This window comes from Gossypium hirsutum, chromosome D12, assembly GCF_007990345.1.
Source record: "Gossypium hirsutum isolate 1008001.06 chromosome D12, Gossypium_hirsutum_v2.1, whole genome shotgun sequence".
Taxonomy (NCBI): domain Eukaryota; kingdom Viridiplantae; phylum Streptophyta; class Magnoliopsida; order Malvales; family Malvaceae; genus Gossypium; species Gossypium hirsutum.
Genome location: NC_053448.1, coordinates 57,379,585 through 57,394,392, shown reverse-complemented (window position 1 = coordinate 57,394,392; position 14,808 = coordinate 57,379,585). Strand labels below are relative to the sequence as shown.

Below are 14,808 nucleotides of genomic sequence, written 5' to 3'. Positions count from 1 at the left end.
ATCAGTTATCTAAATAGTTTCACTTATTTGAGTACCAACCTATCTTCCGGTTGGCAGTTTCTTTTCACTCTTTCAACTTTTTTTGTTTATTTTTCCTTTAATCAAATTGTTTTCATAATATTTATCTATAAATGATATATTGGGCAATCGAAAAGTAACTTGCAACACTTAAAGTTTGGCAACAACATGAGAAAATAGTGGTTGAACACTTTGTTTGGCACCCAATTACCAAAATTCAACCCTATTGATATCCTTTAATTTATACTTCAATTTATACATTTGATATGATATTCAAATTTTATATTAGCATAAAAGTATAAATGGATATAACTTTTGTGTATATACGTATTATATACCACATGATACGATATTAATAGGAGTACTTTGAAAAGTCTTACAGGTTTCTTGAATTATATATTATAGCTAGATGATCGCACTTCAAAAAAAATGTTTATAAATTAAAATGAAGTTTGCTTTTAAATCCCAAGAACACAAAATAAATAAATGAGTTTACTAAAAGTATATCCTTAAATTTATCACACCACAATTTTTAAGTAAATAACTACTGCCATAATCCAAGAGATTGGAGATACTAGAAGTCTAAAGCTGCGATACCTGACCTTTGAGGTGGTAAATATCTCATCACTTTATTCGTTAATGACCTTAATATATGGTTCAAAATGGCACGGTGCTTTGGTTATTTGTTAGAGTCTTGCAGTGCGAATATGTTGCTTCAATATTGGCCAAACATATTCGACGTAACCATCTGGCACGACTGTATCGTTCAAAGGATCCTTCCATGCTTCCTCATAGAGCCTTTGATAGACGTTTCCATTATAGCAACCGAGGACCGAGCCAAGGTAGTGGTCGGTGTAATTGAATGCATCTACAAGGGTAATGGCATTTGGACGGACCTGAGAAAAAAATGAGATGAGAACTGGCGGATTTGCAGCAAGCTTTTCATGCTGAGCACCCTATTAACTAAATTGCATTATTGAAACAAACCTGGGAGTACAACAATCTCAGCTGTTCATTTGCTAGTGCACCTTGCTTCGGGGTAATGCAGCTGGTTGTGACGAAATCACCGAGATGCTTGTGTAAAAGATGCAAAGCGTATACATTACACAGAATCTCCAACTGTCTTTTCACTCCTTTCCCTGGTATGTCTTGTTGCAGTTTCTCAATGTACCTGAAAAAACACAAGGAACTATCTTAGAGAACATTTTCAGAAAACAAAAAGTAGCAGCCAACAATAAGTGGGATCTCCTTCAACTTTGGTCAGTAATTCCTTTAAAGATGCCATGAAATTTAATATTTGACGAGCGCGTATATTTCAGCTCCTTCCATCCAAAAAACCAAACAACAGTGAGAAATTTAGGCTCCCTTTGATTTCAAGAAACAAAGGCCATTTTTGTTTTCCTTTTCTTAGAAAATGAAAAACATCGAAGAAAACATGTTTGGTTGAAATCTTTAAAAATGATGCTTTATAAAAGTGAAAATAATGAAAACAAGGGTTTTAAATTTTAGATGATTTGGCTCTGGTACAAATTTTTATTTCTATTTACCAAAGGTGTTTTTCAATTTTCAAAACATAGAAAATTAAAATTGTGCCTTAGTATTAATTTTCGGCCCCCCACATTCTGAAAGGGAAAAAAGAGAGGAAAAGACTGGAGAGGCTTACTTGGAAACAACAATTAATTGACAATGAGCAATTGCAGCCTCAAGCAAATCAGGCGAAAGTTCAGAAAAACCTGAAGACAAACAAAGAAAAAGTGAAAGCACATCAAACATATGGACATCAACGATTTCAAAGGAGAGGCTACTGCACAGCCTTAGACTGACAGCATTTAACTATTTGTTTACAATCATAACAAGATGATGTTCATTGAAAAATTCATCCAAAGTTTTAAATTATATGACTCACAGTATGCCAAAAATTTCTGATAAGAATTGAAAGTGTAACCATACAATAGCGAACCATGCAAGAGAGAACTTGGTTGAGTAACATGTCAATGAAAGATACTCATAAAAGAGAATGCTTTTTCTTTAATCAAGGAACAAAGGACGTACCGTCTTCTGGGTTTGAAAATTTGCTAAGGTTTTTTGCGCAGGCAATAGACATCCTAAAAGCCCTCGCTTCAAATGCCTCCAATATTACACTTGGCTTTAGCCAATCTTCAGCTGTGAGTCAATACAAGGAATGAAGTATTTTTATTTACCTAAACAGGTAGTAATTGTCAGTAAGTACAAACTAATATAAGACTGGCACTATGTATACCCAGTACTTGGCAATAGTTTGTAAATAGAATGGAAAAAAAAGGCTCAAAACTGTTAAGAAAGCAACAATGACTGGCCAATTTACTGATAGAGATAAGACGAATCCTAATTAATGTTTGTAAAAACAAATGTTTTCAATCTTCTGAGACATGAAATTATAAGTTGCAGACAAGTTCAAGAGAACAAAAACATATAAAAGATACCCCTTTCAACTTCACAGTGGCACTGCATGAGGTGTTCTGCTCGTCCCATGTAAGCTGTTGTTCCAACAGGCTTCTTCCCTGACCCCAGCTGGGAAACGGTTTTCATGAGAAATCTTGCAACCTACAGAAACATTCCAGTTACATTTTCATTAAATGGCATCCAGAATCATTATCGACACAAAATCAAAGAATTTTAGAATTCATTCCCTATTTTCAGTTGTGGTATCCCTTTCATGTTCTTTACTATAGATTCATCCAAACCTTTATAAAATACCATGAAACACAAGAAGTACTAGCTAACACGAAACTGAAGTCAGAGATTCTAAAAACAGATTGCAAGATATACTATTCTATACTCAGATCAAGTCTCTGTTAGAATGTTGGAATTCATCCCCTACCATAAAAAATGAAGATGATGAAAGGTGTCAAAATAAAGATTGATTCTATTTCACATTTCACATACCTGTAAGAGCAGCACAACATTGTCTCCTTCATAGGTACAGGTAGGTATATAAACTGCAAATAACTCAGGGAGCCCACTGTTAGAGAGATAACCATGACCACCACATAATTTCCGGCATTCTTCAATAGCATCCTGCAACCATATTTATTTTGTTCAAGCTAAAAGCATTCCCCAAAAAAAAAAAAGAGCCCTTAGGTATAATTGAGTCATTGAATGTTATTCTGTAATGAATGCACAAATTTTTGAACATATAGACAGATTGTTTATGCCATCAAAATGGTGATACAAGCAATGTTAACTAGCCAACAATAAAATTTATTAAAGCTACAGAAAAATAATCAATAAATTACAAGAGTGGTGAAGGTTGGTAAAAGTAACATACTGCAGTTACAGAAGTAGTCATAGATTTTAACCCTGCAGTACATGCATGAGCCTCGGGTAATGTGGAGAAATCATTGGCTTGCAATCTTTGTGTCACATCAGTGTATAGCCATTTCAGCCACTCACCAACAAATCTGAAAGCATAGGCAGAAGCAAGCAAAGGAAAGAGTCTGCTTTGCTGAGTTTTATAGTCAATCACCTGAAACAAAATACATGAAAAAAAAAAAGATGCATCAGTTTCAGCGTATGAAAAATTAATTCTAAAAATACAGCAGCAGCAAATCAGAGATTCTTCATCACATTTATTTGGAAGTTTCTCCGGGAAAGAACAAGCCATTACAAGTGATCATAGAAGGTAGCCGTGTATAACAGCAACCCATACTTGAAACAACATGCATATGTGTATAAGATCCAATACATGGTACCTGGGTCTCTGGACCGCCATTCTGGGAACCAAATTGTCTACGAACAGCACTGTACCTTGTTGCAATACAAACTGCTCTAGCTAAAGCACAAGAAGCATCAGATACAATTGTTTGTCGGACATAGACCATGGTGCCATAAACCAGCTGGCGAGGCACATCAGATTGCACAAATTTCCCTTCTCTTGTAACCTGTGAAACACTGAGACATTTGGAGAGGAAAAGGAAAAGCAAACTTCAGAACTGTCAACTTGTTTGTCCATGAAAATTACGCTATAAGAGTGGCAATTCAACTCAGTTATAATTGGCTTCTTTTGGGTGGTCTTCTTTTATTGAGGAAAGAATTTTTCTGAGCAGTCTAAAACTTCTATAGGGTTAAGAGAAGTAGCAGAGAATTTCGCATCTTTCTAACTTCACTGAGATAACTGCTCATTGCAGGAATTATCCAAGAAAAACTTCTTGAGAAGATGCTTCCCACTATGCAATTCTAAAATTATAAGTTTCCTCAAATTCTCTCCAGAGAATGGGCAACCAGAGAAGCATCAAATGACAAATGATATATTAGCCTTCAGAAAAAAAGTAGAAGTCAAAAGAGACAAAGACGTATAGAGGCATGGTTAGAGAACAAACCGCATTAGCATTTGGTTCCTTGGAATGCGCACATGATCAAATCTCAGAAGACCATTGTCCATGCTGTTATATGCCCCACTTCCAAATTTCATTCCAATATCACCTACTGTTATGCCTGGAAGAGGTGAGTGATCATCCAAACTACGCAGCTGGACAATAAAACCTGAAAACATGAATTCCTGAATTAATATCTGGAATACCAGCTAAATAACATAATAAGTTTAGAACTTACCATGCACTCCATGGTCTTGAGCACCTGTTATAAGACGTGCATAGACCACAGCATGTGTGGATACTTTACCCAATCCACCAGGCCACCACTAGTAATGACAAAAAGCTGATTAGAGAGCGTTAAGTCAAGAAAATACAGGAAGATCAATATAAGATTAAAACCTTTTACAAATAATATAGGGTTCCAATAAGAAAACAACGCATTGCACACAAGAAGAGGAAGAGAGAGGAGTAAAGGGAGTCTTAGCCAAAATGCATTGAGAAAACAATTGAAGAACCTCTCCTGATATATTGCTAGAGTGATGTAACTAATCAATGTGAAAGAAAGAATTGGTTAAAGGGTTGTTAAACATATTACTCACTTTGCTTGAAGTCAATGTTGGACTATGAATGACAAATTCATCAGTCTGAGGATCAAATGTTGCAGTGGTCTCAAGCCCTTGGACATTGGAGCCATGACCAAGTTCAGTTTGTGCATAGCATCCAATTATTTGCATCTTATATGCCATTGGCAACCACTTCTCATGCTGTTCCTCAGTTCCTTGTCCTTTAATTGCAGGTATAAACATTCCCTATAAAGGGAATACACATTAGCAGGTTTAAAAAAAAAAAAAAAAAACTTCCAAGTCCTTTTTCTAAGTGTTTCAAATACAGATATGAGCATAATAGAGACCATAATTTTATATTAGATTCGGCAAACTAAATAAGTTAATCAACATATTCGGTGCTTTTCAAACATTTATAAAACGCTTAGCATTTAAATGGCATATACAGTAGCTGTGACGCACAGAAACAGGAAAAGAAAAACAGAACTACCCAGTGAAGATCTGTGAAAGCAGGCTGATCCACATAAGACCTTAGCATATGGGCCTCTTCTTCTGTTACAAGAAGATTCTAATATAAATCAGATAACTGAGGGGAAAATCAATTTAGAGGAAGAGAAAACCAGCTGAAAACAAACCAGAGAGACGAAGCTCAATTATCCGCTTCCATGCATGAGCAGCTTTTCTCAAAGTATCTTTAAACAAGTCCTTCCTGCTTAGCATAGTTCTGTTATCCTTTCGAAAGACCTTAAGAAGATAGCAACATGATTACTTAAATTATTAAAGAATAACATTAAAATTCCAGAAAAGAAAAGCGAATCTAATCCTTTAGTTTAGGTCACTGAAGGAGGGAAAATTTAGTAATCTAGAATTTCGCTCTAACAGCTTCGTGAGAAACAAACAGTAACGCATTACTTCAAAGAAAGACTAAAAAACGCGCCGTATGAGTGTAAACTATAAAAGATTATTGTAAACAGTATCTTTTTAATCCAATTGACGACAAGAAGCCAAACTTTAGCTCCATTGCTTTCCTACATATTCTCGGGAAGCAAACAGAAAGAAAAATAGCTCAGAAACGAATTAACAAACAGTAAAACGATAATATGTTTCTGATATTAGAAATTCCGTTAAAATTTAATAAGCATTTCAGTTCCATCCTCGAAACCAAACACAGAGGAAACTGACATGTGAATCAAAAGAGGAAAAAAGCAACAAAAATTTAGCAATAAAATAGAAGAAAAAATCATTAAAATAAAGAAACTAAAAATTTTAAATTTCACATGGTTTCAAGTTATAGAAAAAAAACAAATTTCTTAAAACATAAACGTTGCACTCATCATATAAAGCGAAAAAAAAAAAAAGAGGCGAGTAAAAAAAATAAATCACCGGATCGCTAGCGACGAGACGAGCCATTCGATCGGAGATTTCATAGTTTTGACGAGAACCAGCCCAAACGATCTTCATCTCTTCCAAATCGAACTCTGCCTTTCGCCTTTCTTCGGCGTGGTAATCCAATGCCTCCATTTTTTTTTCTCGATCCAAATTGAAAATTCAATAAAAAAAAAGCAAGAGAATTCGTATTCTGTAATTTCAGATTTGGTTATAAATAATGAGAAAAAATACACAATGCGAAAAGAAAAAAAGAAAGCAAAAAAGGCACAACGAAACTAGATAGGAATGACCTTATAGATACGCCTCTGAGCTCGGTTGGGCGCTTCACTATAATATACAAAGACAACGAGCGGCGGGTTTTATTTTAGTTAAATTTAGTTAATATTGACGTTGCATTCTTTTCATTCTCAAATATTACTTTGTTTTTGTTTTTATTTTATTTTATGAAATATTAAGAAATTAAAAATAAAAGACACGTGAAAAATGGAAATTGGATTTATGTCAAAGGAAAAAGGAAAGTGTAGATTCTTTTACCACTTGATAATATCTAAAATAGAGAAATTGACTGGAATATACTTTCTTTTTTTATTTCTCCTACGATATCCTTTTTGTTATTTATTTTATTTGTGCTTTTTTTTAATAGTATTTTGAGATCTTCGTTCTCGAACCTTTCAAACATAAGCTCTAGATTTTAAAGATTTAGCGTGGGTTTGGATAGGCGATTAGGTGCGGTGCGGTACGTTTAGTTTATTTTTTGTCTCACGTTACAGTATTGCTACAGTATCTAATCTCACCGGCATCGCTATTTTTACATTAACCGCAGTTAACACACTGCCCATCCAAACTCACCCTTAATCATGCAAGAATTTTTTGTATTTTGCCATTGTTATCCTAGCAGTGTTATTAACAATTTTAGAACTTTTTATGTTATGATAGTAAGTAGCGAAATTAAAGGGTTAGCATGGGTCTGGATATTTAAAATGAAAAAATTTAAAATTAATAAAAATAAAACTATATTTTGACCCTCTTAAAAATATAAATATTTAATTTAATCTTTTAAAAATTATAAAGATATGGCCCGACCCGAAATTTGGGAGGATTTGGGCAAAAATATAAGCCTGAAAAATAAGACCGAGTCTCGAGTAAGGCATTTTTGGACCTGGCCTGACTCGAATTCACTAAATGACAAAAAAAATATTTTTTTAATATTAATTTCTTATTGTTTTCTCACTATTTTGCTACAATTTTACTGTTATATTACTACTATTTTGTTGCTATTGTTTAGATATTGTATAAAACTTATTTTATTGTTAATTTTGTTATTATTTTAAAGACATTTGTTAATTTTGTTATTATTTTAGAGGTATTTGTTTGTTAAGTTGCATCTATCTTAGTGTTATTTAAATATAAATATTTTTTAAAATTTATTTTTAATTTGTTGGGAAATATTTATTTTGATGTTTTAAGTATTTTTGATGTATTATATATATTTTAAAATTATATAAAATAATATAAAAATTACAATGGGAGGGCCGGGTCGAACCCAAATTTTAACATTTTTATTCGGGTCGAACTTTGACAATATTTTAGACCAATTTTTCAGGTCGGGCCTAGCAAATGAACATAAAATTTTTAGTTGAACCCGGCTCAGCCCATACATACCTCTAGATATAGTCTATTAAAATGGTAGAATTGTATGTTTTTTATCGTAAAGATTATAATTTAATTTTGATCCCACTATAAAACTTTCTAGTTACATCCTTTATGATAGTGGTTATTTTTTTAATAATTAAAATTTTTAATTCATAAAATCTTTAAACTTGAGCAATTAATATAGAAATGAAATTTTAGGAAAGAAAAGCCTGAAATGCTGAAAATTCTAAATTAAACTGTCGTCTTTATTTATAAATTATCTTTTTAATCAATTTTAATCTTGTTGTCAATGTATATTTTCAATTATTGAATTAAGAATATGAAAAACATTAAACTCTGTTTCAAAATATTCAAAATTGAAGTTTAGTGAAAATTCATGTAAAAATAGTAATTTAGAGACAATATTTAATGGGACAAATTAAATAGACAAAATAGGTAAACTATCAAAATAGTTACTATTGTTTGTCTCGTGTTACATTTTAGTCACTTGTGTTTAAAATGTTACGTTTTAGTCACTTACATTATTGTTTTGTTACGAAATGATCACTCTACTGTTAAAATTTGTTACCTCCTAAACGGCAGTCCGGCATGAGAGTTAAAATGGTTTTAAATGCCAAAGTGGATATCCAACTGGGATGAAAAAGTTAATTTTTTCATGAAAATAATACAAAAAATTGCCCTAAAACTCAATTTTCTCTAAATTGAAAAGAAGCAACAATTAAGTTTTTTTTTTTTACCATCAGATAAGAGAAGAGCATAACAACAAAAAAAGAAAAAAAATTGACGCACCAACCTCTATACCTGCTTGCTATTGTGGTTGTCCACAATACATAAATAAACAAATATGAAACATCTTTTTTGTCTGTCACGTATACGAAAAATATGAAAAGATGGACCATTTTTTTGCAAAAAGAAATTCATAATATCTGAACCTAAAAATCAGGTAAAAAACAAAAAAAAAAAACTATTTACTCAGTGTAATCTATGCCTAGACCCTCTATTGAATTGATCTTTGATCTTCCATTTTGAATAAAAAAATTCAATCGATTGATGGAGCACTTAAATTGATTTCTATTGTTTTGATTCAACAAAGATTATTATGAAAATAGATAGTTTTTTCAGTCAAAATGGAAACAAAAACTAAAAGAAAAAGAAGGCTAAAGCTTAATCGTTCTTTTTTTCGGCTCAATGATTAATCTGATGCATTAGTTTAGATTATTTTGGGAAACTAAATTAACATTTTCCTTTAATTAATTTAGAAAATTCAATTAATTAAATTTATTTAATTAAAAATCAATTAATTTACTTGGCTGGACATAAACTTGTTCATGGGTTGGACCACCTGGCCTAGCAGAAATGTGAGAGGGTTCGGGTAAAAATATAGGCCCGAAAAATGGGCTTAGATAAAAAATAAGGTCCGTTTAAAAAACAAGCCGAGCCTCGGGTAAGGCATCTTTGGCCCGGGCCCGGCCCGAATTCACTAAAGGACAAAAAAACTTTTTTTTGTTTTTTAATATTATTTTCTTATTGTTTTCTCCCTATTTTTCTCCATTTTACTATTATGTTGCTACTATTTTGTTGTTATTGTTTGGATATTGTATAAAACTTATTTTATTGTTAATTTTATTATTATTTTAAAGACATTTGTTAAAATTTTTTATTATTTTAGAGGCATTTGTTTGTTAAGTTGCATCTATTTTAGTGTTATTTAAGTATACATATTTTTTAAAATTTATTTTCAATTTGTTGGGAAATATTTATTTTGATGTTTTTAGTATTTTTGATGTATTATATATATTTTAAAATAATATAAAATAACATAAAAATTAAAATAGGTGAGACGGGTCGGGTTGGGTTTTAACATTTTTATCCTGGTCGGACTTGGGTAAAATTTTAGGCCCATTTTTTGGGCCAGGCCGAGCTTAGGCCTAGCAAATGGGCCTAAAATTTTTAGTTGAGCTCGGCCCAGCTCGGCCTATGCACACCTCTAGTTGGACATCTACATTGGCATTTAAAATCAATTTTAACTGCCACGTCTAACTACCGTTTGGGAGGTAACAGATCTTAACAGCAGAATGACCATTTCGTAACAAAATGATAACGTAAATAACTAAAATGTAATATTTCAAACATAAGTGACTATTTTAATAGTTTACCCTATTAAATTTAACATAGCATTAATTTTTTATTTAATCTCAAAAAGAATATGGCACAAGTATCAACGAAAATAAATAAATAAATTACAATTTTAAATTTTAGCAATTATCTCTTGCTTACAATATATTTATGAAGTCATCCTTTAGGCTCTTTTACCTAAATAGTTCAAAAAAATATTATATTTATAAAAATAACCGAGGTTTAAAAATAATTATCAAAATAACCTAAAATGAACAGTACTTACTCTTTTTTGCACCAATGATTGCCTAATCATTGTGTCAGACTTAAAAAAATTATTTTTTTGGTTTTGGTCTGTCAATGGTCGGAACCAATGTATTTTTTTTAAAATTGTATAATACTGATATACAAAAAAGAAAAAAAAGAAAAAAAAATTTTGGTGCTAGCCTGTTAATGGCTGGCACCAAGTAAATAGTAAAATTTTTTTTCGTGTCAGAGTCAGATATAAAAATACGAAAAAAAATTAAAAAAAAATTTTGGGTGCTGGCCTGTCAATGGCCGGCACCCAGTGAACAGTAAATTTTTCTTTTCGTGTCAGAATCAGATATAAAAATACAAAAAAATAAAAAAAATTTGGGTGCTGGCCTGTCAATGGCCGGCACCCAGTGAACAGTAAAAAAATTATTCTTTTTTTCGTGTCAGAATCAGATATAAAAATACGAAAAAAATAAAAACAAAATTTTTTTGGGTGCTGGCCTGTCAATTGCCAGCACCCAGTACACAGTAAAAAAAATTTCCTTTTTTTTTTCGTGTCAGAATTAGATATAAAAATACATAAAAATAAAAAAAAATTTATAGGACTTGGGGGATTTTAATATACAAACTAAATTCTAAATTTACAAAAAATATATAGGACTTGGGGATTTTAATTTTGTAATAGTAAATAGGAGGAAATAGAAATTTTTTTTTCTTTTTCGTATATCAGTATTATATAATATTTTAAAAAAATATATGGGTTCTGGCCATTGACAGGCCAAAACCCAAAAAAATATATTTTTTAAGTCTGACACAATGATTAGGCAATTATTGGTGCAAAAAAAGAGTGAGTACTGTTAATTTTAGGTTATTTTGATGATTGTTTTTAAACCTGTGTTATTTTTATAAATATAATATTTTTTAGGCTATTTGGGTAAAAGAGCCCATCCTTTAGCTCGTAGGTGCAGACTTGCTTAGCTGGCTTATTAAATGACCGTACTTTGACTGATGGACTCCGATGTCTTGGCTAATCAAAAAAAGAGCTTATCGATTTCAGCATAAAATCACGAATTTTCTTGCTATGACGCATTTGGTAAAGCTTTAGTTCCAAGGGTGAACCAGAAATCATATATGATACAAAAATATTTTTAAATTAATATTTATTATCTTATTAAAATAAAAATCTTTTAATAATTTAATGATTGAATTAAAAATATTATATATAATATTTAGTAAAATGATTATGTTTTTATATAAAAACTACATATTTTAAAATACTACTTCCTTAGGAATTTTTTTAAAAATAAAATCGTTACTCACGTGGTTATATGTAAATTTACCTAGTTATATTTTTATTTCATTCAATAGTTAATCATTATTTGAAGAAAATTAAAATATATTGAATATTTAATAATAAAATAATTTGATCATAATCAAAGTAATCGTACAAGGTTAAAAAACTGAATAATTTTAGATCAATATTTTGGTTAATATATTAAAAAACTCTTAAACTGTTACAAGTTATTTAAACAAACCCTTTTATTATTTTTTGTAGTTAAATAAACTTTATTTTATATTTTTTACCCATAAAAACCTTTAATTTTAATATTAAAGTAATTTTGTTAACATCAAACTCTTAATTTTTTATCGAAGCATTATAAATTTTATATACTTTTAATATCAACGTAAAATTTAAATAAGTAATCAAAATTTTGAAAAGAGTTATTGTGTTATGCATATAAGCACTTTTAAGAAATTTTAAAAAACTGTTTTATTTTTATTGAATAAAATATTCTCATCAAATCCACATCAACATAAAATATAAATTAGTTTAAAATTTTAAAATATTTTTAGTTTAATATTAAAATTAAGGGCTTTCATGAGTAAAAATTATAGATTATGGGTTTATTTAACTACAAAAATAGCATAAAGACTTATTTAAATCTTGTATAATAGTTTAAGGGCATTTTAGTATATTAGCCAACTTTTTGCTATTTAATTTTAATTTTCTTATTTTGTTAGTAATTAATAAGTTCCGTATACTACATTATAAATAATATTGGATTTTCTTTATATGTTGAAAGAAAATGTGCACGCAATGCTAGTAAATAATCTTAATTTAATTAATATATAATTGTAATATAATTATGATTTATTATGAATACAAATCTAATTCAAAATTACTATGACTTTATCTATTTAAAATTTATAATTATAACATAAAAATAAAATATTTTTCTAGTATTCAAAATTCCATAATAAATAATTTATAATATTAACTTAATAATATTATAAAATAAAAAATAATTTCCTCGATTCAATTTTCTTTTTAATCACGAATACAAAAATCAGTAAGCTGTCAATTGTGGTAGGAGAGGAAACATATGGTACCAATCAATCGGTCCAGCTAAATGTACGGGCATCAGCCTTTTAAACGTTGACAATTTTCCTATAATAAATAATAACGTACTGGCTTTGGTTCAACAACTACCTATAAATGTTGGTAGGTATCTTCAATTCGATATCAGTATCGTATTTTAATTATTTTATTATTATTATTTCGTTTTTTTACTTTATTTTATAGTTATACTGATTTTTTTTTCTCTTGTTTTCTTCCCGGGTTTTTTACACCAATAATATAGAAGAAAAAAAATACTGAAATAGGATGTCAGAATTTTTTTTTACCAAAATAGGTTACTTTTTCATTGGAGCCTATTAGATAGGCGCCAATGAATAAAATAATATTTTTTTTGAATAAAATATAATTTTATACTTTTCCGGGTGAGTATATAACCCGTATAATACATAGTATTGGCGTCTATCTGGAAGGCGCCAATGGTGGTGCCTATCTGGGAGGCGCCAATGTGATTTTTCTCTATAAATACCCCCAACATAGACATAAATTTGATTACAGAAACAGAAGAAAGAAGAAAAGAAGGAAGGAAAAGAAGAAAAAAAATTAGGTATTTTGGTTTTTCTTTTTAAATAGAATGTAGAGTATTGTTATGCAAATTGGATGTTTTTGAAAGTTATTTTGTCATGTTATTAATTTTGTTAGCTTCTGAATGAAAAATTTTGCATTAAAATTTTTATGTATTTTGTTTACATTTTGAAACTGTTTTAAGAAATTTGAAATTCTTTTTTACAGATCTAGTATTGAAAATGGAGAATCAGTTTTTTGTATGCGTTTATTTCGATGGAGAAATTTTAACAACTGTGGGATGTATATTTGAATGTCGCAAACAAGTAGCAATGTGATTTGATAGAAATATCTTGTTTGATGATATGAAGGAAAAAATTAGTGAAAAAATTTATAGACGTTGTGGGAGAAGGATATCAAAAGTTTTCTACAAGTTTCTAGTATCAACAGATCCAATAAAATTTACCAAAATAGAACTTGTAGACGATGAAGACGTGGAGACAATGGTCGCTCTTTATTGTGGGACTTTGAGTAACAAAAATGCACCGATTCAATTATTTGTTGAGTTAGCCAGTGTGGAGGCAACTGAAGATCCCAGTCCATTAGGTGAAGAAGATGGAGTAGAAGCGCCGTGTATGGTGGTTCCGGTATCGTATGTTGATAGTCAATCACCTATACATGGGATAAATATTGACCTTAATGCTGCAGCCGAGACTGATGTGGTTGGTGATGATGTATACTATAGTAGTGATCCTGTTGATTACGAAGTGGATAGTGAGAGTGATCCCGACGCAAACGAGGTCCCGGATGATATTGACGACGAAGGCGTGAATGATGATGGAAACGTTAATGCGTCTTCAGTCGGAAACCAGATTCGTCGTATTGTGATACACAATAATCCTGGGGCACACATGTCTCGGATAGACCCCGATGCGGCACGGGCAGCTGAGTTTCTGGAGTACCCTGAAATACCACATGCTTACCGAATGGGCGTATATTCTGATCCAGATGAGTTACGCGTGGGCCAGAGATTTGAAAGTAATGAAGAATGCATGTTTGCGATTAAGCAGTATAGCATGAATATATCAGTAGATTACAAAGTCATCGAGTCTAAACCAACATTATATATTGGTGAGTGTTGGAGGTCGGCAGAAGGCTACAATTGGCGGGTACGAGCTGCATTTATGCAGAAGTCGCAGATGTGGGAAATACGAAAATTTGTTGGGCCCCACACATGCATTTCAACACGTATCACAGAAGATCATCGAAAACTTGACTCCAAAACTATCTGTACATGCATCATGCCAATGGTGAAAGACATGCCGACCATTAAAGTTTCGGTACTGATTGCTAAAATACAAGCACGATTCCAGTATCGAGTATCATATCGGAAGGCGTGGATAGCTAAACAAATGGCAATGGAGTAATTGTACGGAGATTTTGATGCATCGTATAATGAATTACAGGGATGGATAGCCACCATGAGGGAACACGTGCCAGGGACTGTAATTGAGTTGCAGACACGATCTTATGAAGGGCAAAA

General features: G+C 31.2%; 1 protein-coding gene across 1 annotated transcript; it reads right to left on the bottom strand.

Moving 5' to 3' along the window:
* Window positions 1–537: 537 nt before the first annotated feature.
* LOC107886061 (peroxisomal acyl-coenzyme A oxidase 1) lies at window positions 538–6,544 on the bottom strand (the record flags this gene model as incomplete). Its single annotated transcript, NM_001326723.2, is given in 14 exon segments — window positions 538–914; window positions 1,006–1,189; window positions 1,682–1,751; window positions 2,071–2,181; window positions 2,481–2,601; window positions 2,944–3,075; window positions 3,326–3,523; window positions 3,750–3,948; window positions 4,377–4,539; window positions 4,609–4,696; window positions 4,970–5,179; window positions 5,424–5,485; window positions 5,569–5,677; window positions 6,317–6,544. Coding segments are annotated over 14 exon segments (1,995 nt in total). The 3' UTR covers window positions 538–704.
* Between the last annotated feature and the right edge of the window lie 8,264 nt (window positions 6,545–14,808).